General features: G+C 36.0%; 2 protein-coding genes across 2 annotated transcripts in view; one reads left to right on the forward strand and one right to left on the reverse strand.

Annotated features, from left to right (window-relative positions):
• The first annotated feature begins 1,965 nt into the window (after positions 1–1,965).
• On the forward strand, positions 1,966–11,364 carry LOC124645013 (solute carrier family 35 member B1 homolog). Its single transcript, XM_047184740.1, has 8 exons — positions 1,966–2,238; positions 2,339–2,562; positions 3,387–3,509; positions 3,637–3,870; positions 4,690–4,751; positions 5,293–5,440; positions 7,033–7,168; positions 8,012–11,364. The coding sequence occupies exons 1-8, from the start codon at positions 2,151–2,153 to the stop codon at positions 8,074–8,076; spliced, it is 1,080 nt and encodes a 359-aa protein (XP_047040696.1). The 5' UTR covers positions 1,966–2,150; the 3' UTR covers positions 8,077–11,364.
• A 2,704-nt stretch (positions 11,365–14,068) lies between these two features.
• The window catches only part of LOC124645045 (PDF receptor-like), a gene marked incomplete at its 5' end in the record, with an annotated part of 35,800 nt that continues 26,044 nt past the window's right edge, over positions 14,069–23,824 (reverse strand). Inside the window, 11 exons of the mRNA XM_047184778.1 lie at positions 14,069–14,923; positions 15,288–15,371; positions 15,442–15,522; positions 16,957–17,064; positions 17,222–17,325; positions 18,529–18,712; positions 18,785–18,870; positions 20,487–20,556; positions 20,810–21,039; positions 22,006–22,162; positions 22,367–22,470. Coding sequence (XP_047040734.1) covers positions 14,797–14,923; positions 15,288–15,371; positions 15,442–15,522; positions 16,957–17,064; positions 17,222–17,325; positions 18,529–18,712; positions 18,785–18,870; positions 20,487–20,556; positions 20,810–21,039; positions 22,006–22,162; positions 22,367–22,470 — 1,335 coding nt within the window. The remainder of the gene's footprint in view (positions 14,924–15,287; positions 15,372–15,441; positions 15,523–16,956; positions 17,065–17,221; positions 17,326–18,528; positions 18,713–18,784; positions 18,871–20,486; positions 20,557–20,809; positions 21,040–22,005; positions 22,163–22,366; positions 22,471–23,824) is intronic.

The following is a 23,824-nucleotide window of genomic DNA, read 5'->3' on the forward strand; positions in this document are numbered from 1 at the left end:
GGTACACCACACACCGCACGTAAGGCCTAACCTTAGGCCCCTCGATCTAGTTTGTGCATTGTAAAACATTGCACAATAAAAAATTACCTACTGGGAAGTTTTTTCGTTGAGAATTAAAAAAAATGTTTCCAATAACTATCTAGATGGCGATGTACCTGCTGTTACGCTGGGCCTTTACCAAAATACCCAGGGCCCCGATTCTCCTAATTTTACTTAAGCGTCATACGATTCACGTTCGACTCGATTCGACTGAGATCCAATTCCGACTCGATTACGATTGAAGCTTAAGTGGCATTCCGCTATTTTTTCTTTGAAATAAACGTTTTTATCCTTTTCTGTCATTCAATAATGAATCATTTTGTCTGCAAATGATTTACGATTGCAAAATGATTGTACAGCAAACTACCGTATAGACCAAAATCACCAAAATAGCAGATCAATCGCACACCAATCAAATGTCAATCGAATACGATTGGTCTTTTATTAGTAGCAGAATGCCCGATATAGCTAAAACTGCTATTGCGATCATATTGCGATTCGATTTCTATTCGATTTTGACATTATTAACTTAGGAGAATCGGGGCCCAGGACCCAGACTAGACAAAAACATGGCACCGAGCCCTTCATAACCTGCGGCAAGATTGAATTTTACAGATTCTTGCATAATCTCTCGGGTCGTCCTGATTAGGATCTGATCGACTCCTTTTATTCCCTACTTTCAATTTTTAAATTGTCATACTGTAAGTTTCGTTACCTATTCATGTCATTGCTAAGATATGACATGACGTTCCGTTCCATGCAGTAATGTACCAAGATCAACGACATCTACCCAGCTGCTGCTATGGAAAGAAGAAATCACTGTTATACGCAATCTTCAATATTAACTCTACACAGTTAATATCTCTATCATATTGCGCAATTTAATTGATCGTTCTAGGGAGCATGAACGACATGATACTATAAAACAAAAATTAGGACCAAGGACTTACCCCAACAACAGTCAATCGCATACAAAGTTCATGGCTTAGTCACACGTTTCCATTTAACATACCTGTAAAATTCATTAATATACCTATGTGTAACTTTGTAACTATTATTTTAGCGTTGCTAGAATATATGCTGGATTTAAGATAATTCGTGCAAATAAATCAAAATAAATAAATGGATGACGTTGACCGGTTGACGTTGATAGTTCTGAAGCATTGACATATATTCTAGCGATAGACAAGAACATCCATACAAATAATTTACCCGCTTATGTCGTCTGTTGACATCTCGATGACGTATTGTGACATGTAGTCATCCTCATTGATGTTAATTGCAGAAGTGTCGCTCGTATTTTGCCTACATTTTTCATTACTCAAAAAGTTTATATCTAAGTGAATTCAAAATCATGTAATATATCAAAAAGTTTATTTATATCTAATTGAATGCAAAATCATGTAATATATTAAAACCAGGAACTTATTTTTAGGGTTTTTAATATTAATTACGATGTTTTTTTTTCTTAAGAGGGCTATCACAAATTTTCGCGAATTTAATTATTTTTTCTTGAAAGTAAGAACATACCATGACAAAGTGAACTCTGTTTTCATTGATATTTTACCTACTGCCAGTTTTATGGCACATCTGTTTCTGCACGATTTTCTTAATCCATAATTTAAGATGGCGGGCGGGAACAAATTAATGCATATTTGTAAAATTGAATTATAAATGAAAAGTATGATATACAAGCGTTGTAATAGCATGAACAGCGTGTAATTTTACTAATTTGACTCTCGAATTAGTTTATATGTGTAAGTTTATACCTTGATATGTATTTTCTATTTTATAATTGTCGTTTCATAGACATCCATCTGACGCAGGTGTCAAAATCGCTCTGATTGTGATTTGCCATTTTGGGCACTGCATGCATAGTCTGCACTGCAGTTCAGTGTGGTAAGCTTTTTGTTCGGAACGTTCTATCTAGTACGTATATAGTACATATATATCAATGTTCTGAAGGAACACGTGGACGAATGACAGCTAGAAAGTTTGTCTCTTTTTAATTAGTCCTAAAAAAGTGAGATAGATTATTCTGATTTGATTATTTGACCTTGTGGTTGAGATTAGTAAATTGATTGGACGATGAACGTTTACAATTTGGGCTTATGTCAAGCGTACTCTTGAACATCGACGTTGATTCTCCGAATAAAAATAATCGAGATTTATTTCTGTGCACTCGCATCTTTAACAGAGGTAATATAAATTTGTACATTTTTCGCTAAGGAACAAGTTTTTCCTGTGTATTTTGCGTTGTGTTACTAATTTCACTGATGTTTTTATTAAATTCTTACAGTCTCTGCGTGGCATAAATTGATCGGCGAAATGGCTAAAAGCCGTAGTGAAATCAGATTTATTGTGTATGCGGGTGCAATATTCGTATGTTACTTCATATATGGAATGTTACAAGAGAAAATAACAAGGGGGAAATATGGAGAAAATAATGAGAAATTCACTTGTACGTTATCACTAGTTTTAACCCAATGCATCGTTAATTACGTCTTCGTTCAACTTTTAATGGTAAGTGCAGGTCGTAATTACTCGTTTCATTATTACTTGTGTAGGTACCTAATAATTCCGCCACTCCTGTGTAAAGTGTTCCGTCTGGTCTTCATCCTAACATATGGCAAGATTTCCATGCAACTGGCTGAGTGTCACCTTGAATTCTGACTAAAACCAATAATCAAATAAAAACTTTTATTCGTTTATTGAGTTTAGGTCCATTATTTGCTAAATATAATGTTCAGAATGTTAGACTGTCTGGCATTCATGAACGGGAATTAAATTAATCATAACTATTTAATTACCTCGCCCAGATTTAAGTCCATTATTGTCTTCCACACTGTAGTTAACTATTTTTGTAGTGTTTGAGTAACATTTTGGTGGATCAAAGAGTAACTGCATTACACTTCACAAAATCAGTTTATTTATTATTTATTTATTTATTTTATTAATCTCCACAAATTACATACTAATTTACAAAAGATCAGTTGACAACAATTTGGTAGGTACAGTTGTAATTTGTAGGAGATCTGGAGTCTAAACTAAGCCGGAGCCTGTATCTTAGAACTCCAGGTCCAGGAGTTTCTATTAAGGTGTGTTTTGAATGCTAGTAGCCAACTAGAATTGCCAAGCAGTAGTCCAGCTGCGGCCGATTTAATGCAGTTGTGGCATGTGCCGTTGGCTGTTGCAGTCGGTAGCCAGTATTCAAAACATATCTTTACTGGATAAAAGACAAGCACAACTTACAATATGATAATTTTATCATATTTAAGCTAGTGGCCAGTAGACAGATTGTTTGAATGTGATTGTGAAATACCTGACTAAGTTTTTAATTGTTTCAGCTGTCTTGGAAGAAGGAATCAGATTCTACTAGGAAAATATATTATTTCTCATCAGCCCTAACGTACCTTCTGGGTATGGTGTGCTCTAACATGGCATTGCAATGGATCAATTACCCAACACAGGTAATTTATTTGAACATTTTATTAAAGTAGGTATGAGTTAAAGCTCAGCATGTTTTTTTAATTAGAGCTAATATTTTTGAGGATGTAGGATAATGTTTTATTTCATTTTTTAATTTTATATTTTCAGGTGGTCGGCAAAGCAGCGAAGCCGATTCCAGTAATGATACTTGGAGTTCTCATAGGGCATAAATCCTACCCGATGAAGAAGTATCTGTTTGTTCTGCTGATAGTCCTTGGAGTAATTATGTTCATGTACAAGGATCAAGGCAAGAAGAGTGTAGAAGACTCCTCAGGATTAGGAATTGGGGAGGTGCTGCTGTTTCTGTCGCTGACTATGGACGGCCTTACTGGTGCTGTACAGGTAAATTGATAGATTAGTTTTAGATGTGTGTGTAGTAGTAAAAACAATCTGTAGTAGTATAATGTAGCAGAAAAATGGGCAGTCGATCCATGATACGGTTTGGTGCTTAGATGCATCATCTTTTCCCAAAAATTGCAGTACACCCAAAATAGTTGGGAAACAGCTAAACTGAATATTTTATATAAATATATGCAATAGATTTTATAATTACTTTAAATTTTACTTACAGATTCAATATCATAGGACACTGGATTTGTAATTAATTGTTGAACTACATAGTAATGTTACACTATAGTTTATTTTAAAACGCGTTCACAACTACTAGTTGTAGTAGCATCAATTTCTATTTTGAGAGTCTAATTAGGTTAGTGAGTGTGCCTTTTCAATGGGCTCGGTTTATCTGTCTGTGCAATATTGTCATAGTTAATGAAGCCTATTTTAAAGCTAAACATGATATCTTATTTCTTCATAAAGTTATTGGAAGGCAATAATCACAACAAATCTGTGTAATTGGGATTACATTTTTTTTATTGATTTATAAGTTTCTGATATTAGAGAAAACGGGACCTGCTAATTAAAACTTTACCGTCTGTCTGTCAAAGGGCTGTTCCTCATGGACCATGATAGTTGAACAGTTAAAATATAATTAATATTAAAAAAAAAAAAAAAATAATATTTTAGAAAATAAGAATAAAATAAATAGTTTAGGTGGCTCCCGTACAACAAACGTGCCACGTGCAACGTCCTACTAGAACCTAAATAAAACCTGTTTTTTATTTCAATATGATTTGAGTTTAAGAATGTAATTTTGATTTACAGGAGCGCATCAAGAGCGAATCTTCACCTTCAGCCTACCTTATGATGATGAACACTAACTGGTGGTATGTTTTAACATTTTTTCAATTAAACTATTATTATTAACAGGCTGAAATGCGACCCCAACATAGTTAGGAAAAAGCTGGGCAGACTGTGCGAATAAGCCAAGCGAATGTAGGAAATGAAAGTCATAGTTGAAATGCAAAGGCTTTGCGAATGAGATATTTATATACCGCTGCGCCGCTGGCTAATCCGCACAGCGAAAATATTTGTGATGTTTATTAATGTAGGCAAAAGCTAATAATAGTCGCAACACCCTCAAATTGTATAACTGAAGGGTTTCATTCAATAAACATAATACTATACCAGCTTGCGCCAGCGGTTTCACCCGCGTTCACTGGATACTACTCCGGGCACCCGTATTAAAATAACGCTTCTTGGAATGGATTATTTAATGCTAAGATTTTTTTATTTCATGTCGGTCCAAGAGTGCCCAAGATAAACTCATTTAAACAAACCAGCTCTCCAGCTTTATAATTTTCATTTAGATTTTATTCCATTTTTCTAAACAGACGTTTGAATTTGTGTGTAATAATGTAATTTCAGGTCATCACTGATACTATCAATAGGCGTGTTGTTGAGTGGTGAAATATTCAAGTTCTTCGTGTTCGTGTCCACTTATCCTGAAGTTATCATTTACCTCGTCGGACTGGCCGTCGTCGGTGCTTTGGGGCAAATGTTCATATTTTATATGGTAAGTATGGTTAAATGTTGCCACTGTACAACCTAGATACCCAGAAGTTGTATCGGTGTCCTTCTTGTTGGTCAGTCGATGGCAGACGACTATAGATTTCTAGGCATCTTCATTATACTTGTGTTGGGTCACATTGGCCAGCAAAATAGATGCCGTAATTTCAACAAACTAACAGACTCCAATAGGGTTTCCTACTCACTAATTCTTCCGTTGATATTGAAGTCTATAAATAATCGCAAGTTGTTCAGAATTTCTTCAGTAGTGCCATCTAGTGATGTTGCCTTGAAACGCTTGGCGCGTAATTTGCGGTATGAATCTAACTCCCCATTCTCATCTTCATAGATGCACACACAACTTTCCATGCTCTAAATTGCTAAGGTATGTGGCGCCATCTACACGACTATGTATTTATGAAGTTGTCTGCAAAGATATAGTAAGTTCAACTCAGTCGTGCGCGCGGCCCTATGTGTGGGTAACCCTTGTACATATACAGTGACTTTGTGTGCGTGACAAGAGGTACAGTCGGGTACAAATACAGTTATTTAGGGGTTATATACGGCTGTTTAAAGTACAGTTATTACGTAATTTAGTTTATTTATTTATAATGATTCTGTATCGCTACTTCAAAAATCAAATGATGAATTTTCGGATTCGCTACTTTCACCAATGTTAATTATAAATTCTGACTCCATGTCAAAATGTCTATAGTATTCTTCTTTTTTCTTTTGTACATGTCGACAAATATTACCCAACATCCCTTCATCAATTTGACTTAAACGTTCATTTATGAGTTTCATTATTTCCGTCTTATTTTGGTCGACATTATGCGAAGCAATATAATTTTTTAAAATTCCCCACACATTTTGTTTCCATTATTATACTAAATTATAGGTTTTTTACATTCTTAGTCCACACATTTATTTATTGTCCGCGTACCCCGAGCTAGAAAATATGTAAGGAGTATTTAATTCATCTTAGATATTTCACTTCATTTATTTCTTAGATACTGTCAATGTCAATTTGAAAAGCCGTATGAGAAAATAATGATAAACTGTAAAATGTAATAATAAAAAGCTTTGAATGTTGTTTCATTTTTTTGAAACGCTACCTGACTCCTTAAAACATTTTCTCCGTGAAGAACTAGACATTTTCGTAAACGACTGTACCCATAACAAAAAGCGATGAGAACACGTCATGCTCGGACGACGTCACTGTCACACGAATGAAAGTTGTATATTTACAAGCCGACGCACACATAGGGCCGCGCGCAAATCTGAGTTGAACTATCTATACAACGAGACGAAATTAAGTTTCATTGTAGTGAAATTGAAAAATTTAGATATTCAGGTACATCGTAATTGCAATATTTCTTTCGAAGAAATGCGAAGCAATGCCTGGATTGAAGACACTGCTCATGCATTGGCCTATCTAATTAATAATGCCGTTTTCCCGATGTCCCAGTGTATATTTCCTTCCAAATATGTAGAACAATTAAAAAAATATATATATTTCGCCCATGCATTTGAACCCATTCGAAGGCTAAACTAAAATACTGAAGACCAGAAGATAATAATCATTATGATTTTTTCCAGGTGGCTGAATTCGGTCCACTGCCGTGTTCCGTAGTCACAACAACGAGAAAGTTCTTCACAGTTCTAACATCAGTCATCATCTTTGGCAACGTATTGCTACCAAGACAGTGGCTTGGAGCTGTTCTTGTATTTTCAGGTATATTTCTGTTTAAATTATAATTGTTATCTTATTATTAATAACAGAGGTGACTCAGCGGTATCTAATATTCTATGTATCTTTTGTTTTGCTAGGTCTTTGACATTACCTACTTGTACTAATGTCTAAATTCCATTTCTAGTAAGCAAACCAACAGGAAAATAGAATATTGGGTACCCAATATTATAATCACAAAATAAATTAAATAGATTTGAACTCATCATCATCTCCCAATGTTTTACAAGGAGCAACTGCCTATTTGACCTCCGCAACCCAGTTACGCAGGCAACCCAATACCCCTTTAACCGAGATGTATTGGGTTGCCTGGTGTCAGACTTACTGGCTTCTGAGTACCCATAACGTATGTTCAATGACAGCCGGGACCCACAGTTTAACGTGCCCTCCAAAACACAGGCATTGCTGTCTAAAATATACTTAGAAAGTACAAACACATTTGCCTGACCTGGAATCGAACCCACGTATTCATACTTGACAGGTTGGTTGTTTACCCACCAGGCCACCACGACTTTTTTAAAGTAAAGTTTTTCACAAGTCCTGTCTTCGTTCTATTTTTTTCTAGCAATTACTATCGAAGTAATTGTCAGTTGCCCCCTTGTATCCATGTAAGTAATTAATTGCATTTTCACTCTGGGTGTTTCACTGCGTGTGAGGTCTGTGCCGACCAGTGGGACGATAAGAAGGCTGATGATGATGATGACGATGCATTTTCGTTAGTTGATAGTTTATTAATTAACACCTTATTAAAAAGGAACTCCTTTTTGAAGTTTATGAATAATACAAAAAAAAAATCAGTTATACTAATAGAATTCCTTATGTTTTCAGGTCTATTCCTCGACATGTTCTACAGCAAAGGCAAGGCGACTCAAAAGAGAGTGACACAGAAATGATGGCTGACGAATCAGCTTAGAGGCTAACGTGAGCTCCTTCCCAATATTACGTATTGAGTAGTCTTCCATTTTAAATTCTTCCTTTGACATTTTTTGACAATCAGCACATGACATTGATTAAAGGATTTGAATATGCATAGCAAATATTTAGAAATAACAGGGTTACACAGAGATTATCATTTAAATTAGGACCCAGTTTATAATGTTATAATGTTTTGCTATTTTATATTGCTTTTTGCAATACAATAGATTCTATTTTTTCTCAATATTTAAGTATTGGGATTTGAGCTCTAATATTATACAAGTTTTACTTTAAGTATTTTATGGTACAAGGTTGTTAGTGTTTCTTAAAAAATGGGATCGCAAATACCTATAGTATAATCGTAAAAACTATTGACCTTGCTATGAATGGATAGTTAACGTATCTTGAAGAGTCAGTTGTTAGGTGATCGGCTGAGCAGTAGATATTATTTTTATCAAAAACCTACAGTTTCATAAGGATGGCTTAGAAACCCATAGGTACCATTTGTTCACGTGCGAAGCCGGGACTGGTCACTACTATCTAATCTATCTATATAAATAAAAATGAATTGTTGTTCGTTAGTCTGATTAAAACTCGAGAACGGCGGGGCCGATTGAGCTGATTTTGGTTTTAAAATGTTTGTAGAGGTCCAGGGAAGGTTTGAACGATACGAAGTTCGCGGGATTAGCTAGTAAAAAATAATTATTAATTCTTCAGTGAAATTACTAAATATTGTGATACCGTTTTTTAAGAAACCTTGTTAAAACTGCAGCATATTTAATGACTAAGTAGCAAATGTTTTTAGCATTTTTAAGTAGGTACAGATATTTTGATACATCAGCCGCTCATTATTACTTTATAAGATGTTCCTTCGTTTCTTTATCAAAAGTGATAATAATTTATAACTTGGTGAATGCAGCCTTACTGTTATTTTCGAAGGATAAAATGTTAAGATGTAAATATCTGTTTTTAATGACAATTTGATGACACGACATAATTTCTGAGACAAAATAGACTTGACAATTTAAGAATTTATGTGTATTGAGTTCGGGGCAAGATCCCTGTAAATAAATTTTGTACTGATCAACACACTTTTTTAACTACAATTCATGGCGATTGAAAGTTAAATAATTTCTATTGAGTATCGGAAACTGTATGTGCATGACTGTAATTTGCTTTATTCTGTTGTGTAATTTGAAGTGTGATAGAAAATACATTTTGTATGGAAATTTTAATATTATTTTTGGTCACTACCGAACATTTCTGAATTCGACTAATGACTGTTTTATATTGACTACTTCTAATTTATCTTATTGTGACTATATCAAAGGGGAATTAGAAATCGCAATGAAACACAAAATCCGAGTTTGGATTGAGATTATTTACTAACATTTTGAACACCACGGTCATTATAAAAATGAGTAGGTTCTCAATGTCTTTAACAATGAACTTTATCTCAAAAAAAATGTATGGATGGATGTATTAAAAAAGGTATTCTTGTCTATAACCAATATAATAATCACTTATAGGTTGGCCCCAGTAACATAGTCACATAGTCTTCCATCATGACTTCATAATATGTACTTAAAATTTAGATGCATTGTAACTGTTTTGGTGAACTCATTATATGTTAAGGTGTATTTCCATCGATTCCAATTTCATACTATGAAGTTTGTCTATTCAATATCTATGACCTCTAGACGAATATGTCGTGGTGCTCAAAATGTAAAATAATTTATAAAAATATGTAATCAATTTTATTTAATAACTGAATCATATTCATGAAAGTATCTTATTCGATTCCATCAATTAAATTTCTTCTTTTACTTTATGTTATTAATAAATTATTATGTTAATATCTATTCTATATGTATATTGGACGACATAATTGATGATTTTATTTTCTAAATTAGATAATTTATAAATACCTAATTCTTATATATAAATTCGTATTGTTTTATTATTTAAAGAGCAATCATTCCAATCTATTTACTTAGATTATAAGTAGTTCATAGTGATGACAAGAGTTACTGCAAAGGTTCGTCCGACAGAAGTTTAGTTATTTTTGTTACGAAATAAAAGGGAGGTCGTTAAGGCTGCCTGTACACCGGAGCGGAGCTAGCGGAGTGGAGAAACTGAGAAATATTAGCCAATAGGATTGAGGAGCGGAGATTTTGTACAATCTTATTGGTTAATATTTCTCACTTTCTCCACTCCGCTAGCTCCGCTCCGGTGGACAGGCAGCCTTATGCGGTCATCTAAACTCTAGCCGTCGCTCGTACCACAAAAACTTTTTAACATCTGTTGAATACTTGTCTAAAAAAAGTCAGATTATGACGTTGAAATAAGGTCCGTTTTGCAGCCAAATATTTTTTAGATAAGTCTTAGTGTTCAACAGACGTTTAAAAGTTTTTGTGGTACGATGGTAAGGATTTTGTGCCTGTGGTAGCTTAGCATTTTGAAGAAGAGCTCAAGAAACTCGCAGTGTATAAAGGGCTCAACTGTTGCAATATCTATTTGAATTTGTTTTTAGGCTGTGTTCAAATCAAACAGTGCAGTTAGCGAACGTTACGCAGTTTATTGTATCTCCATACATATATTCACTTTTTCGTTCACATCTCACCTACGTTATGCGTATTATGCATGAATGCTGACATTCGGCGGCTGACAGTCAGTTTGCTTCGAACGCAGCCTTAATATGAGAGGCGAATAATATAGTGAATTTGTGAAATATGTGAAATTTCTTTAGATAGAGGATTTGGTAGGTTTTTTTTTTTCAATTGTTTTCTTTTGTTGTACTTTATAAGCGAACGCTATTTATCAAAAAGATTGTGTGTGAAATGGTTACTAAGTTAGCTTGATAAGGTAGCTAAGTTACTGTCTGAGCTGAGCATTTACACAATATACCATAGCGAAATAATAAGAGGTGAATTGTAGCAAAACTTGCGTTATGGGTTGAACACAACGAAAATAGTGTCAATGTTATCCGCTCCACTATAGTATGAATTTGAATTTTACCTTATATGTAAATAATTATGGAAATCAGATTAAATTTTTTAGTGTGACTTGACCTAGCGCATGACCAACCAAATACACTTTGTTACCGATTTCCAAAATGTAAATAATAATAATCTGCAACGATTTCGACGCTATGATCATCGCATTTAAGTAATGTATTGTAAAGTACTAAGCCTTTATTTGACAGAAATATACCTTATACATATTTTATGTACTATACATTTGTGAAATATACTTTTTTAAGGGTATATTCTGTGTTGTTGTGTTTTTTTCTGATTCAATTACCTAGCATTTGCAAAGACCTGTTTATGACGACATGAATCCATGCCATACACGTTGTCGTCATATATTCAATCGGTGGTCAAGATACCTCCCTGCATACCGTGCTGAGTTAAAGTCCATTTGACGAAAGAAGTCCGGCGGAAAATTGTGGAACTATATATTTTTGTACGTATTTACTGAGCTATCGCATAGACACTAGCGCTGCGTCTGCCTGACTTCTTTCGTGAAATGGACTTTAACATTTTGGAATACACTATTTGACATTTCAAGATGGAAGCTTGCGTGTAGTTCACTTATTGGGAACGTTGAAACGAAGTTTTCTGGACTGATACAAACTAGTAAGGACAATATTCGCGTTGACCATCAAATGGTGATAGTAACGACTAACTGTGCCAATCCAGATTGCTTGCGTCTGTTCCCAATATGAGGCGATCTTCACACTGCCCCGCATCATGCTGCATATTGAGTGTCGACGCACCTACGCGCGTTCCTGCGGGAGTCCAGATCTGCATCATCGTGCGGGTTTTTTGCGCACTCACGAGCGCGGGTGCGCGCAGGTGCGTTTTGTGGATTCACGCACGGCGGCTCATGGGGCAGTGTGAGAATCACCTTAGTGTGAGAATCGCCTTATATATATCCTTTTTTTAGCCGTTAGTGAGGTCTTCATTTCTTTACATCAAGTGACGTAGTCCCAATTCAGTATCATAGATGGCGCTCCAAGTATCAAATGACTACGAAAACTAGATTGCGCCTGGTGAGGTTTTCATAGCAAACTGAAACTGTCTAGTAGGGACAGGTCTGTATTCAGTATGTATAGATGGAGCTACAAGTATCTTATGGAGAAGGTGTCCCGATATTTATTTATTTAGAATGCTTCATATGAGGCTTTCGCGCCCAAATTGACTGACTTCTACTTATGACGAGGTCCGCACATCATCAGATGGCACCGCAAGTAATAGTGGATTGCAGGAAACCCTATGCTTGATAAAGTCGTGGTGGCCTAGAAAGTCGTGGTGGCCTAGTGGGCAAAGAACCAACCTCTCGAGTATGAGGGCGCGGGTTCGAATCCAGGTCAGGCAAGTACCAATGCAACTTTTCTAAGTTTGTATGTACTTTCTAAGTATATCTTAGACACCAATGGCTGATAAAAAGGTGAAGGAAAACATCTTGAGGAAACCTGGACTATATAGTCTGAAATCACCAACCCGCATTGAGCAAGCGTGGTGATTAATGCTCAATCCTTCTCCGTGAGAGAGGAGGCCTGTGCCCAGCAGTGGGACGATAAAAAGGCTGTAACTGTAACTGTAACTATGCTTGATAAGGGTACTGATACTGCGTATTTACGAGATCTTTATTTAGAATCTGATGGCTCTAGAAGTACTTATATAGCCTATCAATTTCGTGCGTGAAGCCAGATGTCGGTATTTAGTTCAGTAGATACTAAAATGTTGTTCTGACATTACACTGCGATTTATGTTCATATGTAAAGTAAAAATTAGTTTGGCCTCTTTTGGTTAGAATCGAGTTTTATAATTTGAATTTGTCTTTGGTAGAATATGGCTTTACTCTGGCGTCTCATCTCTGAATCAGCATTTCTTACTGATTGCTCATGCCCACGATATTGTTGCTCCAGCCAGCCAGTGGAGGCTAGTTAGGTATGAGTCCTATCCCTAAAGTACTGCAGCTACTTACCCAGGCCCGTGTGGTCGCTATTCCCCGCCATCCTTTGGTAAAATACTTACACCATCTGCTTTCGCAGTCACTAGCGAGTTGCATTGTTGTAATAGATGGTCACCTATCCTCTAGTAATCACTTCAAAATACTTAACACGTGACTGTTATTTGCCACGAACTAGCTTAGCCCGTGGCTAATTGATTCCTATGGCTAGTTTAAGTTAAATACCCTATTACCTATAAATATGATGTATTATCTAGATCTGTTTATTTAAGTATGAGGTCAGAATATGGTTGATTGTCAAGCTTTATAGCCTGTTCAGAGTCAAGATGTTACTTAACTTTTTCGACGTCGCGTCGATCAATAGTATAAATCAACGATACTGATACCGTCAATCGAACGACTATCGATGGACGACATCAATCGACAGTAGATCGATTGTTCCCATGACCGACCATACCTTTAACAACTATCTGTAAGAACCTACACCCTTTGCCTTGCTAAGTCGGGGAAGAATCTAACCCCTTAGTTTATGTTTGTGAAACTTTCTGATATGCATGTTAAAGACTGTTTTGAAAGCTCGTTTTCCTTCTGGAATTTTCCAGATCAGTTACGAGTGAACTAACGAGGCGTCCAGGTACCTGCTTTGAGACATCTGCCTATGATTTTTGGTATTACAAAAATAGGCAAGTTCCAAAGAAGGCGTATAGGGGCTGAGATAGTAACGTTCGTCGTCTCCCAAAACACACGCATTTTGACGAGCTTGTTACTTTCTTAGGTTTTTTCCGTTCTGACACCTCTGCTTTTCATTTTGTACTCGATGGTCTTTCAAACTTTGGTTGTTGACACAGTGACACTATAGCTATATGTTAAAGTATACATGGTAGATGACCAGCCAGCCTGTGCCAGTCATTATACCATCATTGCTTTTAATGTATGAGTAAGTTCTCAGTCAAGGATAATAATGGAAGATAAGGGTTCAATGAAAGTCACCTGCTCTTTATGAATTTTATTTTTTTATTATCAAGAAATTTTCTTTTTATTCTTGACATCAAAATATAAATCTTTTATGATACAGTAAAAAAAAATCTACCTATTCTCCTAAGATTATCTTATTCAGAGGTATATAAACAATACTTATTATGAGGACAAGATTATAAAAAAGTTCAATTACTTTGGCTAACATTCCTGCACTGGGTTACTGATATTTGGGGGCTGATGTTTGAGGATCAGTAACCCAGTCCTACTCTCTTTCTTTCCCACTCCGGTTTATATATTTGGAGTCCTTTCTGTTTCGCTTTTCAATCGGCTTAAAATATTAATAATATATTTGTTCAACATGATGTACTTCTTTTTTAACCTAACTTTTTTTAACCTAACTGATGTACTTCTTTTATACCCTAACTTCTTTTTTTAACCTAACTGATGTACTTCTTTTATACCCTAACTTCTTTTTTTAACCTAACTGATGTACTTCTTTTATACCCTAACTTCTTTTTTTAACCTAACTGATGTACTTCTTTTATACCCTAACTTCTTTTTTTAACCTAACTGATGTACTTCTTTTATACCCTAACTTCTTTTTTTAACCTAACTGATGTACTTCTTTTTTTAAACCTAACGATGTACTTCGATGCACTTAATTTTATTCACTAATAAAGTCTCTTGTAAAATTAATTAATAAAGGTGGGCTGGCTTTCTTATGGTCGTGGATCTTTGGTGGTTTAGATACAACTGCTGATTGAGAGGCGGCCCATGCGGTTACCATGGCCTACCAGACCTGGTCGGTAGAATTGGTGACGACGAGCTCTGGGTACTGTGTGTAACGTGGTCCTGTGGTACCTGTGAAGACTGTAAAATAAACCACATTAGATAAAACGTATAATAATTTCGGGACACCTTTTCACACACGGTCGGTTAGCCGCATGGTGAGTTATTAATTAACTTGTGTTTGGGAGCTAGCACAACTGATAAACTGCATAAAGGTAGCTCCATATAAACATATTTATGAATACATATTACAACACCCAAACCACGGCCAACAAGCATGCTCATCTCACAAATGTCGACCGAACCGGGAATTGAACCCGGGACCTCAGGTACGGCAGTCCGGCACGGTGACCATTGCGCCATCGAGGTCGTCAAAAAACGTACAGTCGAGATAGGCAGTTAAAAATGAAAAAAAAAATGTTGGTGGTGATGTGTAGGTACTTACGTGTGACAGTTGTATTGATGGAAACCGGGTATTCGGTCTACTGGCTGGGTTACGCGTAGAGGTAATTCCGACGAGGTTCGCCTTCTAAAATGACAATTTAATATTCCAAAACTGTTTTGCAGAGAAATGTATTTCTAATGAAATAATTACATACCTTTCGATGTTGCTTAATAAGTTTGACATGGGAAGATTATCTGTTGGTACGTGTACTGTGACTTCTGAGAACGTGTGAGCGCTGCAAAGTAATAAATTGGTATGACTACTTATATTAATAAACTTTCGCGCGCATGGGTGACTTATTTCTAAGGATGTACTGTATACCGGAAAAAAGCTGGCGAAGACCTGCCAGTGCTAAGCGCGTCAACTACCAGTTTATGTGTACCTACAGCCTTACGAGATGACAGGCACAGCATTAAAAAATCGCAATATTGCAAAACGCCAAAATTATATTCGCAATGCAGCCGTGAAATGCTCGCCTATTGGCCATATCGGTGATTTGACAACTGACTTAAAGGTTGGTAGTTATAGTTATACCTATGGTGAAACCGAACGCAAAACAGCTAGTTTTATTCTGATTTGTTTTAGTATACCTTACGTCTTCAACGAATTGAGAATCAAGTAGACACGTCACATTAAAATGTGGAAGAATAAAGCGTTTATTCCTTCCGTAAACTTATTTATTTTCTCCGTCTAGATGATTTAACTATCATAAAAGAACTATGGAGCTCACACGTATTTATTTCCGAGAAAGCTATCATAACAAAAGTGTGAACTAAGCGTAGCTTTATAACTATTTTAGATCTAAGTATGCTTAGGGCAAAGTACCTATATTAAAAGTAGAAGTTGATAATGATGGCTGAAGACCAGGCCGAATGTAGGTTAGGTAACTTTTCGAATTAATCGCATTTGCTTAATCCAGATTCAATCGCATTCGTTCGATTATTGTTTAATGCGCCAAGGAAAAAGAACAAGTGGAAGTGCCCTATGCATGAAAAACGTCATAAACGGTCGAGTAGGTATCTAAATATGAATGAGCTGAGGCCGCATGAATATTGCGATGCGGCAAAAAACAGTCGAGGCAGTCGTAACACACCACAGTTCGTTGCACAGCCATTTGTTCTGTTTCTTATCTTTTTAGAGGTTTACTCGTACCCTACCACCTCACTTTAACATTTTCACCGCCATGACCGAGAATTGCCATCAATGTCATAAAACGCCACCCGTCCCGAAGTCGCGAACGACGAAGAACGAGAAATCCTCGCTTTCTATTCAAACATTACTGAAAACAATATAGGTATTTTATTATTAAACAAGCTTTTAACCGTGCAGAAATAACTACGTAGAAATGCTTAACAAAACTAACGAATGCTCCTTGGTATAAGATGAATGCAGCGTGGCGGTCAAAGGGTTAAAAAGAGGCGAGGCAGGCAGATATTGAAAATGGTTTTCACCAAAATTCATTGCTGCTGAAGTTTTCATTCAAGCTATTGAAATATCACGAAGCCTTTTGAAACTAGCTACGTCTTTTGATTTTGCTCTTGGTATTGGCTACTAATATTTCAAAGACAGCAATTGCAGAGCAATTTCAAAGACTCGACTCTTCATTTAGGTAGCAGCATTGACTTTTGGTTCAAAAATATATTTCAAAATGTGTGGTTCATTAACTTACTTAAAACGGCTGGGTCCGGCTTCGACGTCAATGCCTGTGCTAGATGGGCGTCTATACGGTAACATTGTCATCTGGATTTGTTCATTGCCTTCATTGTCGGTTATATGGCTGCAAATTATACTTTTCTATTAGCTAAGATACTAATTAACAAGAAAAAGAGCAATACCCAAATATTTCAAAAAATGTCTAATTATTTAAATAAGATTCTCCATCTTTAAGTCTAAAATATCTTTTCAAATATTAAACGCTTACGCTATTTACTTACAAGATCGGTCGAGTCCGCCGTATTTCGAATTTGGGCGGTTTTCGGCGTCTTCGTCTTGCACAGCATCTACGTCTTTCCCAGGCTTTGGAAATCACCTTGATGACCTAAAGTGAAACGTGAAGTCTGAGACATTGTTTTGAACAGTGAAAGATCAATAGCATCTTCAGGCTGTGGTCTTTATGAAAAGGTGCCATTTTAAGAATTATGACTCCGTTCGTGTAGTATGACTTAGTTCCTATTCCCGTCCCTCAGATAAATTTTATGATAGCCTTGTCAATTTTATTGAAGCGACTACAAAGCGAGTTAGCAGTCGATAACTTAAAAAAAAAATAAGACTTTCCATACGAACTTGTACTCCCATTTCTACCCCCTTTGTAAGGATTCCACAATTTCACCGTCAAAGCTAAACAAACAAAGTCACATATCAAAAAAATAAAAAGATACAGGCAAATTCTACTGGAGCCAGATATGATTGCAAAACCTATTAGCTTTATTGCAGACGTATTCGGAAATAACTCTTTGTGAGACTGGAATGTATCCTAACTAAGTTAGCAAAGCAAACAATTAGGCTTTACACAACTGGACAAAGAAAGGGAGCTACAATATGGAGAATACTGTAACAATGTACCCTTTGATAAAAGGGGCACCTGTACTCTTGTAAAAGGTTGGAATTCTCGGAATCACGCTACGCCTGACTATTCGTAATACCTTTTGATTGTCAATCCACGAAATACCTTCAATATCTACGTGGACAATCCGATATCGGATTATGAAACGCTTGTATTATAAGAGATTTTTTAGTTTTGTGTACCTGTCTGGCTAATGCTTTAGATGTTTGTGAAATACCTACTTCAGTTACTAAAACCTTTTGAATATAATTCAAAATTTGAAAACTATGATTCTCATAACTGCATCGTCTTTTGTGCAAAAGGATTTATTTATTTTACAATACAGAGCGTCTTTTTGAAGACAGTGTGCATTCCAAGAACACTCGTTTCCAAGCAGTACCTTTTCGTTAGACGTCCACAGCGTCAAGAGCTTGTCTCGTTTCAGATATAATTGTATGACACCAACACCAGGTACCCGACAAAAGGCTGGCGCAATTCAAAATAATAGTAGTATTCTAACATACAAAATCAAATCAAAATTTGGAAGAGAACGCAAGAAGTCTGTACTAAGTCTGAACGTCAACGTAAGTTCAAAGATGGGGAAGGTACTACCAAAGTGTAGAATTTCAAAAAATATAGGAATGTTAAATGAAAAGCGCTGTAAGTAAAAACTAGATAGATGAAGAAAACTAAACTTACCTCCGCATTCCTAAAGCAGTAGATGGTGCAAATGAAGACTCCTTGGAATGAGCGGAAGAAATGAGTGACGTACGCCCAGATGGCGAAACCTGTAGATGACCCATCTAGAGGGTACTCAATCAGATTGAATACGTTGACAATGCCCAACAGTGGCAAGAGTATTAAAGCAGCACGGACCGTTTTCCTGTGAGAAAAAATAGCCAGTAAAAAATGTGCCAACTAGAAGGAAGTGGCACATTTTGAATTGCCTACTTACTTCATCTTTTTAAGCTCGGAATCGTTCGTACGACGTAATTTTGTGACTATCACCTTCATAATGCTTCCCAAGAATATGAAGTTGATCTGAAACAAGTTATACAATTTATTTATTAGGTAAACACTTTTTTCTAACTATCTACGTAATTAATAAGATCCACGTACAACTAAGAATTGATTTGTAATTATTTCTGAGTACTGTACCGACTGAAATTGATGATGTAAGAGGTTTCAAAGTCTTTGATGTAATCAATGTCCAGTGCAATTAGTATTGGAATAGAGTGATTCTGTTTCATCATTTAATTAATTGAAACTTTCTAAATAAAGTTCTACCAATAGAATCAACAAAATGTTCACATAAGTCGAAGAGACTTGAGAAAAAATGATACGTAGAAACTCAATACACAATACTGAATTCTTTATTAGACATCAAGTTTGCCATGGATTGGCAAAACTTTGTCAGTTAAGGGCTTAAGGGTTGGCACACGCTATGGTGCCTGTGTGTGCATCCATGTGTTATAATTGGCTGCATGTTTTTTATAAAGGTCGTGTCGAGACGAGCGATGTATGGCGAGACCTTGCTTGTTACCATCTGTCTGGATTGCAGATTTAATCCGAACTCGATATAAATACGCGAATGGAAACCGAACTCTCAAAAATCTTGCTCGCACGCGATATAGGTAAAATATTGTCCGTCGTAGACTCGCCGGATTATCCTAGCAGTTGTGACTTCAGATAGCTGCAATTTTACATTTCATATCGTGTCGTTTTCATAGTGTGATCAAATAATAAATAACGATATTTTCAAAATAAAGTCGTGGGTTTATAAACGAGCGCGAATCTACAAACAAGGTTTTAATTTTACGTATTATTCGTAAGTATCCAGTTCGCTGGAATTATTAAAATGTATGTACCTAGTTCCCAGTTGGTTCTAATTGGTTCTTCTCTAGGAATTCATAAACTGGCGTTTTATAAATGTTTCCCAGTATTTCGACTTTTGTAATAAAAGTTGATGTTAATACTGAAACTTGTTTGCGCTGCGTGGATAGTTTAAATAAGTTTAGTCAAAGCGGGATTATGAATACCTCCTACGTTTCGCGGAATGCAATATTATATTGCGTTGTATTCATTTGCAAGGTTCTAAGTATATAAAAGATGAAAAAAATACTACTTAAGCAATATTATTTTCAGTGCTGAAACTACTGGCATAAATTACTTTCATGTACCTACTATATAAAATATCTTGAATATAAAAATAATCGAGTAAAATATTGATATTTTACCCGAGATCATTTTTGTAACACGTGTACCTACTTAGGTATAATTCAGCTACAAATAGAACATTTTATGTGTTTTTATTTATAAACTGTTTACCGGAGTATCGACTGAGATGGTGAAAAAGTTATACATAAATATGGAGCGTGTGTTCCGAAATTTAATTCAGCATACTGGCCAGTGCTCGTGACGTCATGAATCCGACGCCATTATTGTATTGGTTTGCCACCATAATGTTCTGTTGAGACAAGAGTGACCTATAGCAAGTGTGACGAACAAGCTGTGGCGTATTCCCAGCTAAAAACACCAATATGGCATTATTGCAATGACTAGTTAGTATTGTTTTCCATATATGTATAATGGAATACCTTTATTGCAGGAATAAAAAAAACAAAGAAATATACGTATTACGAAAAATATACACTTACCGCGAGAATGGCGAATATTGGCCCCTGAACTATGTAGTAGGATAGTAAGTAGTTGTACCCATACCAGCAACTGCAAGCATACACATATTTTAGAAATAGGTAAATCGAAGCTAAATCTTTTTCAAGAAACACATTTTATTTTCATCCGAACTATGTACTTACTCAGGATTCATAGTAGTTCAATGTTTAAGTCTGTATTACAGACGAATTTGAAGTACTAATATATAACAATAAGTTTGAAAGTTTATTGAAATAAAATTGGCCGTCCCAGTTCACAATTGGAAAAAGCTGGTTCATATTAAAATATTATACAAAGATCTTACCTTCTAACATCGTCATCAGAATAATGTGACGACACCACAGATACCCAAACAGCTATCACAGAGATGGGTGTCACCCACCCACCGACGTAAAAGTAAAATATTGGAATCTCATTACGGAGCGTGTTTGCCGAGACCAGTGTGTTGAGGAAGATGCCTTCGATGAACATCCAAGCATAGACTACGAGGCGTGAGTACTCTAGCAGTACGTAAAAGCTCTCGCAGACATACGGCTGAAACAATGTAATAATGTAAGTTGCTGTGCCGCGATGTGTAAGCTGATATTCATAGAAGCGTGTGCCATTTAACGAGCAAGTAAGGAGTAGGTGTAGAAAATCGAACAGGTACATAAAATTAAAATGCAGATATACAGTTTAACGCCGATAAATATTTTCCAAGATGCAGATACGAAGATAAATCAGACTTCAGAAGTGTGAGAATTTGTTCATGATTGAAACATTGGCACGTTTTCCCACAGTTACTTCGAGTCAATAATACTGCAGTCCGGGGAGAGTGCTCTTGTGGCGAGATTTGTTGGGTTCAACGTTTCGTGGCTGAGGGGAAAATCGGAGTCAGCAAGATTACGTTGATTCCTGAAGTGCCCTCGACTTGTTCAGTAGCCGACCGAAAAACTTACACAGAAATAAAACTCACCGATCTAGATGAGATAACAGTAATAAACTATTCAAACGTAACTTATACACTTACGTAGGAAGTATGTAAAAAAGTGGAGTCGACAAATTAAAATAAACAGTTCGTTTTGTATGCTAAAATATTACCTAGATGGTATTTTTTGGTGTATTTTTCTTAGTGTAGGCGGCAATTGCTAAACTTCGACCGAAATTAATGTTAAGAGCGGATGAAGAGACATGATATACTAACCATCCGGTCAGTGAATTCTAAAGTGGGAGAATTGTTTTTTTGGCTCGCACAATTGCGTATCAATAACTGGGGGCAATTTTCAATGGCTAGCAGCATATTCATATTTAGCAAACAAAGATCTTAATAAACGAAAATATTGACACAAAGATGACAAAGGAAGAAATTAAAAAGTAAAAGAGGTTAGATATCGTATGACGAGACGACGATGGTTGAGAAACTGAAAAGTCCGTTGTATTTTGAATCAATTAAGTAATGGTATATCTAGAATTAACTATACATTAAGTAAAACCAGGTCATATAAAAAAAAAGAAACTCACGATCTTCTCGATGCGTCTCCACAGATTATCCTCAACTTGCTCCTTGCCAATGATATACTCGACTTGATTCCAGTACAGCCAAATTCGAACGGCAGTTTCCGTTAAAAGCGCACAAAATAGATTTCTATGTATTATAGTTCGTCTATTATGCAGAGCTCTGCGACAATAGAAAAAAAAAATAACATAACAATAATGATTTTTAAAAACATCATTTGTATGTTTAAGGCCGGCAATACACGAACCGCTCGAGCAGTTGCAACTGATTCGGCCGGTCGACAGCTTGAAGCTGTCGCCCCTGACTGCTTCAAGCGGTCCGTGTATTGCCGGCTTTATAAATGATTGAATAATGAGAAATACTTACGGGTATACGCTGAATATATATATTGCCCCCAAATTTGCAAGGAAAGACAACGTATACCCAACCATTTCCAGAGTGCGGGTGTACGCTGCCGTTTCGAATTTGATCTAAAACAAAAATCTTGATTAATATCGAAGTTAAGTGACAATACGTCACGGTATTCCACTATATTTTTATTACTGAACTTATACCTAAGGTTAATTGTATCATGATCGTAACATAAGCTAACCTGTTTCACCATTTCTGAATACATAATTATTCACCCAGAAGACGATCAGGTTTGACCGATTAAGTTTCATCGGTTCCAATTAAAACTTAGCTAATTTACCTCTTAAAACCTATCCATGACTAAGAAATTTTTCCGTTGATATTCTTAAACCAGAAAGTTCCGTTGTCCACTAAGGTCCTTAACTTGCTATGTCCAGGATAAACGCTAAGCTATCTTAGAATTATCAAGATGTTTATTGTTCCAAGATAACCTATAAGCCAAGGCTAAGTGTCAGAGATGAGACATTAACAGAACAATACACAGGAATTACGGCACCTGCTGAACCTGAGTCAAACACAACCTGGGATGCATAATTTGATTTCTCAGAAACGTCTATCATTCCGCTTGATTGATTCTGTTATCAAGCATGCGGGTCAAATTATCTTGCAGACTTGGAACGCCACATACTTAGGAGATCCGTATTGATACGTCGGCTAAAGTTCGAGTCTCAGTATGTCTTAGTAACTAGAACTATGCAGCAATAGAGCCGCATCGTGTACAGAGCTAACTTGTACCAACGAAACTATTCACAATAATGTTGGGCGACTTTGCAAGCCAGTCAAGGCAATTTCAGAGTCTACCAAGGCTTTCCAGATTCCAGATTGATTCCGTACGTCATTAAGGCAATGGATGTTGGTAAATAGTTGGAAACTTTCGTATGGTAGCAACCGCTTTCAATTTAGCAAATCAAATGTCTGTCAAAACCTATTTCTTTTTGTGAATGATGTGTGATACGAATTATTTTCCTACCTAAAATTACCTTTTATAGCGCTTAAATTTACTTATGATACCTAATATTAAGTACTCACGGTTTTTCGAAGATCCTCTCCTGCTGCACCGATGAGCTTACCCCGAGCTTACATAGTAGGTAGATGTAGAAGTAAACTTAATGGCCTAGGACTAAATGATAATACTGAAACTTTGGGGTGAATTTCATATTTTTTCATGACTCGCTGATAACAATGTTCAGGAGGAATGAATAACGTCAATACAAATTAATATCTGAATAAGTACCCAGGCATTGTTACATTAACATAAATAATAATTATTGACAAGAATATTACCATTTCCATTACTACGAAGAGAGAGTTATAAGAGGATCAGATTGCAATTTAAATGATTGGACAAAATTGTAATTATTCTAGGTAGATGAAAATTTTACGAAAAGTATATTAAACCTCATATAGGTATTT

Source organism: Helicoverpa zea, chromosome 31, assembly GCF_022581195.2.
Source record: "Helicoverpa zea isolate HzStark_Cry1AcR chromosome 31, ilHelZeax1.1, whole genome shotgun sequence".
NCBI classification, from domain to species: domain Eukaryota; kingdom Metazoa; phylum Arthropoda; class Insecta; order Lepidoptera; family Noctuidae; genus Helicoverpa; species Helicoverpa zea.

Coding starts and splice junctions, on each gene's coding strand:
- LOC124645013 (XM_047184740.1), top strand. CDS start 2,151: ATGTCAAGCGTACTCTTGAACATCGACGTTGATTCTCCGAATAAAAAT. Junction 4,752..5,292: donor ATGATGAACACTAACTGGTG/GTATGTTTTAAC, acceptor ATGTAATTTCAG/GTCATCACTGATACTATCAA. Junction 5,441..7,032: donor AAATGTTCATATTTTATATG/GTAAGTATGGTT, acceptor GATTTTTTCCAG/GTGGCTGAATTCGGTCCACT.